The 14,901-nt window shown below is 41.7% G+C and overlaps 1 protein-coding gene across 2 annotated transcripts in view; it reads left to right on the forward strand.

Annotated features, from left to right (window-relative positions):
• Positions 1-11,834, forward strand: part of Zdhhc13 (zinc finger DHHC-type containing 13) — a 39,787-nt gene extending 27,953 nt beyond the window's left edge. For both annotated transcript variants that reach the window (XM_021204658.2, XM_029547820.1), the window contains 6 exons: positions 803-865; positions 1,518-1,611; positions 3,014-3,097; positions 6,836-6,993; positions 8,996-9,093; positions 11,273-11,834. In XM_021204658.2, coding sequence (XP_021060317.1) covers positions 803-865; positions 1,518-1,611; positions 3,014-3,097; positions 6,836-6,993; positions 8,996-9,093; positions 11,273-11,411 — 636 coding nt within the window. In that variant the 3' untranslated portion in view covers positions 11,412-11,834. The remainder of the gene's footprint in view (positions 1-802; positions 866-1,517; positions 1,612-3,013; positions 3,098-6,835; positions 6,994-8,995; positions 9,094-11,272) is intronic.
• Positions 11,835-14,901: the final 3,067 nt, after the last annotated feature.

The raw sequence follows: 14,901 nt of genomic DNA on the forward strand, positions 1-14,901 counted from the left end.
CCTGCCTCTGCCTCCCAAGTGCTGGGATTAAAGGCGTGCGCCACCACCGCCCGGCGTATACAGGTCTTTTTAGAAACACCTATTTTCTGTAAAAAGTAATCCCTCATCAAACTTTACTAGACTTGAGTTTTATTGTCAGATCTCCCTCTTCATTACAGTTTTAGTCTGGAATGCCTGCCTGCATGTCCGAGTGATGAGAATATACCTTAGCAGGTTCCTGCTTACTGATAGCTTAGAAGGTACCCCCTTTTCTTCCTCTTGTGTGAAGTTGCCAGAGACTCTTTGCATCTGTTTCTGGGGTTTAGAAGTTAAGGAGAACCTTGTCTTCCACCAACGAAGTCCTGTCCTGGAAGGCCGAGCGAGGCCTGTGCTTGCAGCTTTCAGTTTGGGTGATTATCCTTGATGAGTGGGGTGTGTGTGTGTGTGTGTGTGTGTGTGTGTGTGTGTGTCAGTCTGTCTGTGTCTGTGTTTATCCTTGATGAGTGGGGTGTGTGTCGTGTATCTGTGTGTGTTTGTGTCTGTGTTTCTTTCTTTGCCCCAGCAAGCTGTAACTGGGAGGTGCATGCCATTTGTGAGAAGATGGTAAAGGGGTATGGAAGAATAATTTTTAGCATTCAGATTTCTTGGCCACTGCCTAAATGAACACCTTGAAAAGTTAAATTATTTCAAGAATGGGTTGGGAGTATTCCGAATTGCTATTCTGGCTACTTCCGAAGGTGGAGGTGGCATAAAAGCTGTGTACATAACCGTGGATAGCACTGCCCAGTTAAATGCACGCTAAGGCCAAGTGTTTGTCTTTCAGAATATCGTCACCCTTGCAGAGACTGGCTCTCTGGACTTCAGAACATTTTGCACATCATGTCTTGTGAGTCTCTTTTGTCAATACTTTGTTTTCCATAGTAAGGGCAAATTCTTACGTAAGCATTTATTCGATCCACATGGCATGTGCATGCACTTTCCTTTTTACCTGGTTCTACTTTTGTATTTCTGTCAGACCAGTTTTCCACTATTAGCATATGAAAGAACATGTATACTCAGGAAGCTCTCTGGGGCTAATCTCTGTAACTTACCCATAGTGCCTTTCATTTGCCTTTCCTGACAAGAAGTGGGTGTCAGAATTTACTGCAAGTCAGAAGCACCTTAGCATCTCAAAACTACATACTGAAACCTCTTACTTTGCAGTTGAGTTGAGACTTAGAAGGGAGTGAATGATTAAAAGAACCTGAAGTGGAGCTGTGATTTCCATTTTCTTATTCCAGTGCTGATGCTGAATGTGGCACTGCCTGAGTTTTCCTTAGCCAGTATGCACAGTCTCTGAATTCAGATCTCTCTTAGTGAGGCTCATTCCTGTCACGTAGAGAAATAAATATTAGTAAGGCCTTCCAGAGCTTCTCAGTGATTGACTCATCTATTTAGGATTATTTGTGCCAGTCTTCTATGACATAAGATTAAAGTTTTGCTATGATCTGTTGCTGCCAAAGACCATTTTTGCTTAGGACTCTCTTAATTGCTCTCAGATAAGGAAGCCTTTACGATCACTTCATTGCCACGTGTGCAACTCCTGTGTGGCTCGCTTTGATCAGCACTGCTTTTGGACTGGACGCTGCATAGGTGAGAGACTTAATTTTTTACTTAACCTCTGTGGTGAAGTTAAACACGTGTAGTTATGAATGTGGTACAGAAAGAAATGGAAAGCCATCCAAGGTCTCCATTCTGTGGCTCTTCAAGAATCTTTATAGTAAAGACTTGGGAAGTAACTAACAGAGTGTTAATGACAGTTATTGCCAATTGTGTAGTATTTTGGAGATTATGAAATATTTTCATATGTTGTATCTGATTTGATCATTAGGACACACCTGTGAGATTGTTATTACTGTCTGCATTTCAGAGCAAAGGGTGTAATGATTGATATCATCTTTGTCATATTCTCCATGCCAAATGTCACACTTTCCTTAGGTTATGACTTGACTATCTTATCTTTTTCACCTGCCTCCTTAAGTGCTCAGATAGGAGATGAGCCAAAGTTAATCTGTGATTGTCTTCACTAAGGATTTGCTTTTGTCCCCTTGAGGAACCTGATGCTGCAGATCAGGAGATTCCTGTGATACAGTCAGATGTTCTCTTTGCTTCTGGGGATGGGGTCCCATTCTGTCATAAAGATTAAATGATTGATACTCTGCCAGTTAAATTGAATGGCAGCAGGGAAACCATCATAAGAGGCCCAACTACTGTGTGTTTATCAAATTATATTTGACAGTGTTTCCGTCTCCATAGTCCTATTTGGTTGCCACATGCCTATGATGTGAGAGAGGTCTTATCTCTTCTTGCTACTACAAGTGAGACTGTGGGATCAGAGAAACCCAGTGACTTTGCCACCATAACACAGCTAGTAATCATAAACAAGGGATACTTGTCGCAGTGTATCTTGATGGTACTGAATATTCCTGCTTTTGAGGAAAGTGAGACTGATACGGTGGTAACTGAAGATCATTTATGTTGTTAGCAGCAAAATGCTCCCACATTCACCACCAAGCATCTGACATACTGTAGGAAGGGGTTTGGTTACCCGTCACCCATTCCTTCTGCAGCCTTTCTGTGGACTGTGGGTTCTCCTCTGCTGTTTCTAGTGTCCACCAAGGATGATGTGGACTTGCTGCTCCTCACACTTGCTGTTTCTGTTCCCTTTCAAGTTAGTCTTTGATGTCCCTGAACGCATCCCATGGGAAGAGACCAGATGTGATTTCTCCTGCTACTTTCCACTAACAGTGTAGGCCAGTCCAAAGCTGGTGCTGCCTAATTAACTTTGTACTATGCAAACTGTCTTTTTCTAGGCTAGTGGGGAATATTAGTTAACATGGACATCTGACTATCAGAGCTGTCTGCTGTGGTAGTATTCAAAAGCAAAGCAAGCCTTATTTCTGTTTACATGGAAATTTTTTCACAAGAAAAGTGTATTGTCTAGGGACTCATCAGGAAAAGAAAATGTCAAATGTTTTCTTTCTTTCTGACTCAGGTTTTGGCAACCATCATCATTACATCTTCTTCTTGCTTTCCCTTTCCATGGTATGTGACTGGATCATATATGGATCTTTCGTCTGTAAGTATAAATGTTTCTTATAAGCTTATGCACCCATACCCAGTTCTTTTCCTTGTGAGCCCTTGTCTGTCTTTACATTCTGGCCAGTATGTAAACCATACCTCTAGTGAAAGAATGAAATGGAGGTCTTTAAGACTCACACTAAGAAACTGTAAGAAGTATAATAAGAGGTATCTGCAGTACTTAGAAAGAATACCTGGGTAATCTGAGTGGTCAGAATAGAAATTGATTATGTCGCGTATAGGCTTACCCTCCTGTGAAGAGAAACAGCTGCCAGAGTGCAAAGCACTTTACCTTAGTGAGTAAAGAAGAGAGGAAAAGAAGGGGCTGGTGGTGGGCAGGTAGGATAGTGGTCACAGTACATTAAAGAGCAAAGCTCTGAAAGTGTAAGCCACTTGAGAAGAATAAAATCAAAACCAAGAAACCAGGGGAAAGCTGCCACAGTGGAGCAGTTGGGAAGAAAATATTGGCTCACTTGTTCTACAGTCCAGGAACAGAAATTAACGTTCAGTAGCATTTAATAACGGTGCCTAGGTATCATGCAGGGCTGTTCTGGGGTGACTGGTGAAGGACAGGGTTTAAACTAAAGTCTAAAGGATGTTGGTGAACTCTTGAGAACTGTGTAACTACACTCTTCACACCCTGAAGTGGGTGTCCTAGGAGAAGAACCTTAGTGCTGGCATTTATTTATCTAAGTATTTAGAACTTCAGGCTTTAAGTATGTATGTATTTTGAAGACTGAGGATACTTAGTCATGAACTTGACACCTGATCTTTCACATCTGGTTTCCCCTCTGGTTGTGACCCCTCGTGTCTTAGGTTATTGCTGTAAGCTGAAGTCCTCAGAAACACAGTGTTTTCTTTTTGCCTCCACCTCCCAAACCTTAGCACTCTTGTCCTCTCATGCTGCCTCTTCCTTGATTAAATGTTGGCATTGAGGGCGGTGGGAAGTTGCTTTTTGTTGTCTTCTATCTATTTTTTTGTTTGTGGGGTGGGGGTAGGGTAGGAGGGAGATAACTTGCAGGAATCAGTTCTCTCCTTCCACCATGTAAGCCTCGGGGGCCAGACTCGGGTCATTGGGCTTGGCATCAAGAGCCTTAAGCAGCAGGCCGGTCACCAACACTAAGACAGCTCACTGTACACTGTTTCCTGACTCCCACTTCCCTGTCTACAAGCAGCCACAGTTACAGATTCTATTTTGTTTGGGTTTTCTTATTTGGAGGTTGTTAGTATCTACATGGACTGGGTTGCTTTGTACTCTGATTTAGTCATAGAACAGACTTCAGCAACTGCTAGACCTTTTTCTTCCTGACATGCTGGGAATTCATTCTCTAGGGAATGCTTTATGGAAAATAACCATGGCGGCTCAGACAGGTCTAATACAGTCAAAAGTGAGCTTAGTCCTTGTCCCAATCCATAGCAGTCCTGAGCGTTTTTAACCACCTTAGATTGATTGTCTTATAGCAAAAACATTCAAAATCTTAACAGTTTCTCAGACAGCTGCCTTCTTAGGCTTGACCATGAAGCCTGTTCTTGGAAGCCTTCTAAGTTGGCCCATGGACCAGCTTGTCTCTTGGACTTGACAAGCCAAAAGGAGCCAGGCTTCGCACCACCCTTGCCTCTCCTCACTAAAAATAATCTTGTTATTTGGTGTCAAGGTCCAGCATAAGACCATGCTGATAAGGACAGCAGCAATTTTCCATCACATTCAATCTTCCCAAGTTGTTTTTTTTTTTTATGACAAACATTTATTTTCTTCCCTTCTTTGTTTTCTCTTTCTGGCTTTGAATAGTTTTCATACAATATTTTGTGAGGAGTTACATTGATTCACACTCCTATAGCCTAGCTGAGCATGCTTTGTCACTAATGAAGGTATTAAGTCATTTATCATTTCTCCACACAGTAAACAGGAGCTTGTGCTCCATTTCTCTTACCGAGGCCTCATTGCTACCCCTCCTCCTTTGTCTACCGTTCATGTTGTTATCACTAGACTTGTGCTGTATCACCTCCTCACTGTTAGCTGTTCCTGTCTCAGCACAGCCTCTAGCCACTTCGTCTTTTGTGAGGTCTTTTTTTTTTTTTTAAGTAAAAAGAGGTGAATCAGAAAGTCAGCATCCTACAAGCTATAGGAAGAAAGGGATTAGCTCATATCAAGAGAGGGGTGGTGTCAGAGCTACCTAAAGATGAGAATGACTGCTGTGAATAAGAATTCTCTGGCATGAAAGGAGGTGAATTTGGATGGAAGGGAAATGGGGAAGAATTGAGAGGGGAAACCATAATAAGGATATATTATGTGAGGAAAAAAAAAAACTCTTTTCAATAAAGGGGGGTGGGTGTCGAGTTCCCTGTCATTAGCCATTGACTACCTGGGAAGGCTGTATTAGCATGGATTAAATTGTTATTGTTACCTTGCATAAGATAATGTAGATGACCACTTGCAGCCATATCTTTGATACTAAGTGTGAAGTCACTGTTGGTGGTGCTGTTATCTTTAAAAAAAAACAGGAGGAAGCAGTAGAAATCCATAAGCTAAAAGAAGCTAGCTATTTTCCCATTCAACAGCTGTTTCTTCCACCTACTGTGGAAATTATATTCTTGCTTTTTCTTTCTCCCATCAGGTACATAGGATGCCTCTTCCTTTGCTACACTAATGAGAAGCTCTAAAATGTATCATTTGCTTTAATGTGTTGCTCTGATTGTTACTCAGCTCTTGGGGTGCTTTAGGCGTATATTCATAAAAGACGGTTTGGATTTAAAAAAGAGAAATAGATATTCAAGACTAAAACGGATAGTCTTGGACTCATTTTCTTCCTGTCCCAGGAGATGCTCGGGCTGCTTTGGGGGAATGTCTGAAACTGCTTAAAGATTGTCAGAGAATCATCAAAGAACAAATCTGCAGATTCTCACTTTAGAAGTCATCTACCCTTTATGTACAGTCATGGAGCCCAGGAGCCCCGTGACCTTGAAGATCTGTTTCCTTGTTTCTGCTGCTTACCTGTTTTCTCCTTGCAGCTGCTCTCAGTTCATGGGTCACTCTTAATTGGCATGTAGATTTCCTGGAGGAGAAAGTGGGCATTAGTGTTGAATCTTGCTCTCTATCTTTGTGTTAGACTAATCTGTCTTGGGAGGCCCTTTATCCTGGTCTATTTATCCTATTCTTTCTAAGAGGATTATGACTGGTAGCAGAGGTACACCAAGCCTCACTCTCCATCAGAGGTTGTGTCCTGAAGGCATTTGGATTGTGTATTATGTATTGTGCCCACAGCAGTTCCCGTTCATCTGAACATTCAGTGTATATATTTAGTCCATAATGTCCCTTAAAGAACATAGCTTAGATGTCATAATCTGCAATTGTCAAGCCCTTAAAAATTTTATGCTGAGTATGCTAAGTAAGATTTTTCTGGACCCCCCTGGTGTGGTGCCATCACAGCCTCACAACCACTCAGGCCCATTCTCATTGCCAGTAGCTGGGCTGGCATTTAGAAAGTAAACTTCTAAGTTGGATTTCTGCTTTTGTTTTGGTTATTTTGCTTTACTTTTGATGCTTAGGTCTTGGACCAAGAGCACGTGTATGCTAAGGATAGTTTCTACCCTAAACTCTCTCCCCATCCCTAAGGTTGAATTTAGATCTATGCTATTGTTGCTCCCTAAATAGAACTATATAATTTTAATCTTCTTAGAGGATAATTTTTTGCCATTGTTAATAATGCTTTCTTTTTTTCCCCGTGTGGATTTACAGACTGGTCAAACCATTGTGCTACAACGTTCAAGGAAGATGGACTATGGACCTACGTCAATCAGATAGTGGCCTGTTCTCCCTGGGTTCTGTATATCTTCATGCTAGCAGCTTTCCATTTCTCATGGTCAACATTTTTATTAATAAATCAACTCTTTCAGGTATTTCTCATATGACTCTGAATGACATTTTTAGAGACTAATTGTTACGTCCAGTTCCATTTCCAGGGCTCCCTCTGTGAGTCTAGCATGCCATCTCCCACTCTTAATTATTAGTTTCCTTGTCTGTAAGATGAGAACAGTAGTAACCATCCGTTCTCGCCGGCAGCTTAAAGGTTAGAATAATAAATTGCTGCAACTGTCCCTACTCAGGAATGGTCTAATCTGGCCTTTTAGTTTTATGGTACAGAAAAGTGAATTGAGTTGCTCAGAGTCACCCGGCAAGTGGAGACTTGGTCCTTCTAACAGTCCCATTCACGGTTCTTGTCATCTTATGTTTAAGCTATATAGTGTGTGAAAACATGATATAAACTATAAAGTATTAGGCAAATGCAAAGCAGTTATTTTCCTTCAATTCTTCTGATTCTATTACCTTATATACCACTTAGGTAGATGCAAGAGAGGGGAAGATAAAAGATAGGTCACTATAGTAGACAGAGTGAACACGAGTTGAAAAAGTTCATACACCAGGGCAATAACAGTCTCAGTTTTCTGCGGAGCTTCCTCCCCTGTCCTGTGACCCATTACTATGGTCTGCCTGTGTGGAATGGAAAACAGTGATCATTTTTAGCCAGTTATTAATACTAGGGAGAGGAGGAAGTCAGGAAAATGCTAGGGAAAGGAATTAACCCTGACAAACATGAGCACCCTCCTTATCCTGACGTCAGCTGCTGCTCAGGTAGTGAGCGAGAGTCAATGCCATCAGGGGGTGCTCACACAGTTAATACTATCATTTATAAGAACACTTTCCAGGACATTTACACATCATGCACACTTGAGATAGGGAACAAACCATAGTAGTAGCTCTATTTTATGGACAAGAAAACAGCGTCTAACAAAGGTCTTGCTAACCAGAGGCCTAGTGATAAGGAGCTATATGAGTTCAGGCATCCTTCCTAGCTAAGGTGTGCATGGAGTCACAACACCTGAAATGCAACTCTCAAGAGGTTAAAGCATGATAATAAGAAGTTTAAGGCCAGTTTGGGCTGCATAACAAAACCTGTCTCCAAAACAAACAAGTGATAGATAACATTAATATTTAAAGAAAGATTGATGTATTCGTACTGAGGAAGAAAAATGGACTAAAGGTATCAGATAATTTTCACAAACAAGAATTGCACAATTGTTTATTTAAAGAACAAAACAATTCAGTTCTTTGAAAACTTTGATTTCCTCAATATTCTGATTTAAGATACTTTTATCTAAATTATAGAAAACTGAGCAGGCAGGCTGCTGATTAGGAGTCTGTGTCCTCACACTTCCCTGCCGGTCCCAGCTCTCCTGTCTCTTAGCTCTGCAGCCTTGGAGTGCTTGCATCACCTCTCTGATCCTCAGGGTTCATCTTAGACATTTATCTCAGACCCTTAACACAGTATGAGGAGGGTGGCTAATAACTCCGTTATACAGATTGGGAATTGATACTTGGGGTGTTCCAAGGTTTAGATTAGCTAACCCTGTGAACTACTGTGATCTATAATGACTTGAGAGTTTGTTAATCACCTTAGTCCTTACTGTTGACATGACTTTGGATGTTGTTCCCTTTGGTGTATTAGCCTTTTTAAAGAAAAGCCCAGAACTCAAAACTGATAATTGCACTGATACTACCTCACCCTATTTCAGTTGTTCAACAAATGTGTGTTCTTCCGTTGAAATCTAAATATGGTTGTAAGACATGACTGGAATTAGTGAAAAGATGTTTTATAATTCCGAGTCAATGTGCAGAGCTTTCTTGAGTGTTAATAAAATCCAGAGAATAAGTCTAGCCATTATATTTGCATGGTGAAATACAGGGTAAGGTTATGACAATTTGTCCTCAATGTGATCTTTTGCTAGAAGTCTGAGGCTGTTGTCTTTATAGAATACTAAACGGTTGCTACCATCTTATAATGCACTTTTAAGAATAGTAGAGCCATGACATCATAATTCTTAATTCCATCTCTTTCAGATTGCATTTCTGGGCCTGACCTCCCATGAGAGAATCAGCCTCTTAAAGCAAAGCAGGCACATGAAACAGACATTGTCCCTCAGGAAAACACCATACAAGTAAGTGAGTTCTGATCTGGTCACCGAGTCTTTGGAAGATTCCCAGCTACTGATTTCCTGACCCAGTTCCATTTTCTAACCCATCTCATGGAACTGAGCCCGTCTTTTCTTGGAAGCCTCAAGGTTAGGTTTTAAGTGATAAGGTTATATGCCCTATGGGGTCAGGAATTCAGTGCACTGGACTCAGTGCAAATATAAGTTACTTTGAAGTTCTGCCAAGATGGGGATTCTCCAGTTGAACCAAGTGATCACAAGGTTATGTCTTGCTGGCAAGGAGTCAGTGTGAGATAGTTAAGCTGGCATGTGTCTGACAAGCCAGCCTCAGAGTTCTCTGTAGAAAGCATCAGGTCGTGTGCTTTGCCAGAACTTCAGCATGGCCTTCTAGCCCCAGAAATTCTTTTATTTCTCTTTGTAATGTTCCCACCTGGGTCAGGGAAAAGCTGCATTTTTAGATTTGGAATATGTCTCCTTAGAACTTTGGCTCTGTAAAACCTGTTCCCAATTTGAAAATTAGAGTGCTTGGTAGGAACTCTGATCTTGTCATGTGAAAGGACAGGCTTTGAAGCTTATCTCCCTGCCACCTACATCAGTGTCTTGGAGGCTGGGCGAATGGCAGAGGTGACAGAGAGCCCTCCAGATTGAGCACTCCCTGCCTATCTCATGAGCAGTCTGTTTCAAAGCCTGCTCTTAGTGTTTGGCGGTGAGACAAAGGAATCAGACTGATTTGAGATTACAGTGTGGATTTATAGAGGAGAGAGGAGATGGCTGTGCCCAGGACTGGAGAGTGGTGTAAAGCTGGTGACGCTCACTTCAAACTGGCAGTCATAGTCTGTGTCTCGGTGGTTAAGCTAAAGGGATGAATATTTACTTTATTGAAGTCTGGAAGCTGGTCAGAGGTGGTCGCGCATACCTTTAATCCCAACGTTCTTAAAATACAGACGTCTCATGATAGAGGTAGAAGAGATGTACATCAGGCAGGGTCTGGTAGAGAAGGGAGGGAGGGCAGGCTGAGGCCTAGAGAAACCTGCATGGAGCAGCACAGGTGAGAGTTGAACTTTATTTGCTAAGGATAAGAACATGAGAACAAGGAACTAAAGACCTTAGAGTCACTTTGAGACTAACCTCCAAATTCCTGTCCAAATCAAGATCTTACTTCTTTGCCCACTTGTTGGCTTATTTCTTGAGCTTGACCCTGTGATTGCCAGCATGTCTCCCCACTGTCACTCAGTCAGTTCCACACCTGCAGCCCTCTTCCTGTTAGGTTAGTCCTTTACAGACAGCAGCGTGATGCTTATGTAGAGAGAGCCATTCTGACAGCAGATGGTCCAGGGATACAGTTTGCTGTGTGTAGATTGGCTTTAGCATAAAAGATAGAACATAGTGTTTCATTAAAGTTAAGTGTTCCCTGTGCTGGAGTAAGAACTGTTTCAGGAATTTGATGGAGAAAAAGTGATGCCAAAGACAATTACAGTTGGAGGCTCTAAAAGATTGTGAATATCAGCTAGATCTTGAGAATCAGTCAGGGATAAGGGTAAGAGAGTGTTCCAGGCTCGAAGTTCACAATCATGGAGAAACAGCTGACATAGGAGTGGAAGGTTTGCAGAGCTGGGGTTGGAGAAGTAAATCCTAAGGGTGTCACTGAGTATAGTCTTGAGTACATAAATGAAGAGGTTGGATAGGCTCCTCTGAGCAGAGAGGTATCTTGAAAGGGTTGAGTTTGGAAAATAAGAGGGTGTGGATGTATAAGAATTCTACGGGACAAGACAGTCTCCAGTGTGTCAGGTAAACTGGAAAGAACTGGGACAGGAACATCATTCAGAAGCTTGGGGAAAGGCCACCTTCCTAGTTACAGTTCTAGCCTATGTGAGCTCTCAGATAAAGTCCAGTGAGAATAGAAGGAGTAAGGTTAGTAATGGCAGTGACTGGGAGTGAGGAGAAGTGATGGAGAAACATATATTGGATTTGTTGACCTGCTGTCAGGGTCTCACAGTAGCAATTCTGGTCCACAGATGGAGCTAGGTTTCAGCTTTAAGGTTCTGGACCGCTCACCTCTTACCTTTCCAGAGGTCCTCTCAGAGTGTGGGTTTGCAGATGCTCAGTGAATGCTTATGCTTTGGGTGAACACTTGTCAGGATCAGCACAAGAGATGCTGAGCTGTCCTGTCTTTTTTTCTTTACAGCCTCGGATTCACACAGAACCTGGCAGATTTCTTTCAGTGTGGCTGCTTTGGCTTAGTGAAGCCCTGCATCATAGATTGGACATCCCAATACACCATGGTTTTCCACCCAGCCAAAGAGAAAGTCCTCCGCTCTGTATGAAAAAAAAACACCTCAAAATGCACTCTGACTTGTTTTTGTTTATGCTGGTGCTCTGAGAGCTGAAAGTGAAGTGAGTTATTCAGCTCACCACAGTCGAAGGATAAGGAATACAGTCTTCAGCAAGAGTCTACCTTCTGTCAGACCTAGAAATATGGCATATTACTGAGCAATCTGGCAAGCATCTTTTTAAAAAATATGAAAATATTTTCCCCAAGAACATGAGTTACTTTTGAAAAAAACCTAATAGTCACTGATTATGGGTATTTTCAAATACTATATTGACTTTTTAAAAATAGTACTCTTTAAACTTGTAATTTTTGATAAGTTATTTGTCTTTGTTGTATCTATAAATATGTAAAGAATATTTAAATAGATGTATCTGTTTTGCTTTCACACTTAATAAAAACATTTTTTTATACTTGAGACTTAGTTTCTAATGCTTGACATCTTTAGAGTCTTGAAAAGATGGGTTGAGAGACGTAGTGAAGTTAATTCATGATTAGGAATCAGTTGAAATTACTGTTGATGCCAGTAAGCAGTATTTCACTTAATTTCACCCTTAAATTTTGAACACATGAAGTCCAGCACCATTAAAATATCAGTCAGTCAGTGATTTAACTACTGATTTCCTGTTCTAGAGGGGATGCTGCGTCCACCTAGCTCTTGGTGTAGATTGCATGGCTCTCCCAGTTACTTTTGTCACTGAATCCTTCCTTGGGTTCTTGTCATGGGGGAAAGCTAAGTTTCTCCTCATGGCCTGCCCCAGAATGATGCTGTTCTGTGTACCAATGTCACTCTGGGCTGCTGGTCAGATCTTCAAGGATCCCTCCTTCCTCCATATTCTAGGTCTTCATAGATAGAAAGTACATTTCAGGTATCTGTGAGTTATTCCACAGTGATTTGTTGAGCTATTGTAATCATGGAGATTTGTAAAAGACAGAGGGGAAGCTAACATACATGAAACTGTACTGTAATATAGCAAACATTAGAAGCTGTTCACAGGAATGCAAATAGCACATCAGAATTTAGAGGCCAAGAAGAGGCTCAGTGGGCACTATCAAGGGATTGCTTGTGAATGGTACTATTTACAGAGGACAGGATGGGCACCAAAGAAACAGGAAATAGAATAACATGGTTGTACTGAATTTGGTAAGTCAAGTACCAAATCCAGACAGTATTGCGGATGCCAAGAAGTGCATGATAACAGGAGCCTGATATAGCTGTCTCCTGAAAGGCTGTGCCAGAGCCTGACAAATACAGAGGTGGATGCACACAGCCAACCATTGGACTGAGCATGGGGTCCCCAATGGAGGAGCTAGAGAAAGGACCCAAGGAGCTGAAGGGTTTGCAACCCCATAGGAAGAACAACACTATCAACCAACCAGACCCCTCAGGAACTAAACCACCAACCAGAGTACACAAGCAGCTCCAGCCACATAGGTAGCAGAAGATGGCCTTGTCAGACATCAGTGGGTAGGAGAGGCCCTTAGTCCTGTGAAGGTTCGATGCCCCAATGTAGGGGAAAGCCAGGGCAGGAGTGGCTGAGTGGGTGGTGGAGCATCCTCATAGAAGCGGGCGGAGGGAAGAAACTGGGAAAAGGGATAACATTTGACCTGTAAATAAGATATCTAATAAAAAGAATAAAAGAGAGGTTGTATACTGACTATGGGAGTACATCTGCTCAGAGGTGGGTTCATCTGCTCAGGTATTTGAAAAAAAAAAAAAAACTTTGCAAAGCATTTGACTTGGGAGTTGATAGGTGATAGTTTACTGGGTTAAACAGTTAGGTTAAGGAATAAAGATGGAGGGGAGTTCCCTTTTACAGGAATTTCAAGCAGAAGAGCATCAGCAAAGCGTCCACTAAATGGTGAGCAGAGAGTACAGGACAGATTTAAACCTGAGTTGTAACTGAAAGTTGGGTGAAGCCTAAACTGAAGGACCAGACTGAGGCTAATTTATGAGGGTCCGTATATAATAGGCTCTTTTATTTACTGGTTGGAATTGCCTCCCCAGAATGTTAAGTCCTCTGGTCTAATCTCTCAGAATATGAGTGTATTTGGAGACAAAGCCTTTAGAGAAGTAATTAGGGTTGGATCAGATCATATATCCATATGATATATAGACCTTGATTCACTCTGGTGTCCTCAGGATTAAAAGCCAGCTTTAGGACAGACAACATTGGCTGGGAAGACCATGTGAAGACAGGAGGTAGCTGGGATAAGCCAAGTAATAAGACTTAAAAGAAGCCAATCATGGTGATCCTTTGATCATGAACTTTCAGCCTCCAGCACAGGAGAAATTATCTAATGGTTGAGCCCCCCAGTCTGTTGAACTTTATTACAGCAGCCCTAGTGAATTCATACTTAAACCAAATGAGAATGGAGAGATGTGTTCTAGAAGTACCCTTGAGTCAAAAGCAAAGAGACTTTGGGAAGTGGGGCAAGAAGATAAGAGGCAGGCCAAAGCTAATGGATGACAGTTTTATCTTCATCTCCTGAACACATACTTGGTGGTGCTGGTGTCTGAACTGCAGACAAGAAAGAGGAAGTTGAATTGTCCTGCAGTTATGGCACACATGTGACTGACTCCTGGGCAGGCCTGGAGTCTATGACAAGCCAAAATAGTATATAGCTCTAAAAATCCAGAGATCGTTGTCCTACACAACACATAAGGTAAATGACTGCTTGGGTTTTGTTGTTTGGGTTTGGGTTGGGGTGGGGACGTTTTGTTTTTTGAGACAGGGTTTTTCTTTGTAGCTCTGGCTGTCGGGACTCACTCTGTAGACCAGACTCAGAAATTTGTCTGCCTCTGCTTCCCAAGTGCTATGATTAAAGTCATGCGCCACCACCCTAACATGACTGTTTGTTTTAAAGATAACATTTCTTGAAACTTGGAGCATAGAGAAACTGATAGGTTTTCCTAGTATTCATAGCTTTTTATCAAGAGATTTATATTTTTATTTGCTTTCCAAGTAATTAAGGGATTGCAGAGAGGTAGGGAAAATGTGGTTACTTAAAGATTCAAGCCACCAAAGAATTAGAGAAAGACGTGTCTAATTGGCTGTGTTTCATTAGTGTGGCCAGCAATTTGATGTAAGAGGAGTTTTGAGAAACTTGCTGAACCCCAAAGAATTGTAGAATAAGAGAAAAACATCCTCTTGTCATTTGTAAGAGGACCATAGGCCAAGCCTTACTGATATTTCCCAGTTTCCACACATTTGGAAAGCCCAGGATAGGACTAAAGGATCAACCTTTCAGTCCTTCTATTAGCTTCGCCCTTCCTCTCAGAATTTGCTTTCGTGGTTTCTATTCCTGTTTTCTTCTCTTCCCTCAGTTATGAGGAAGAGAAGACGCTTCTGTACCGAACACTGGAACATCATCTTCCTTTGCATGGCCAACTCTGAAATTCATCTTTTGCAGATGGTTTTTTAAAAACTTGTGCCTCTTCTCTCTCTCTCTCTCTCTCTCTCTCTCTCTCTCTCTCTCTCTCT

The sequence above is a fragment of the Mus pahari genome, chromosome 1 (assembly GCF_900095145.1).
Source record: "Mus pahari chromosome 1, PAHARI_EIJ_v1.1, whole genome shotgun sequence".
In the NCBI taxonomy this organism is placed as follows: domain Eukaryota; kingdom Metazoa; phylum Chordata; class Mammalia; order Rodentia; family Muridae; genus Mus; species Mus pahari.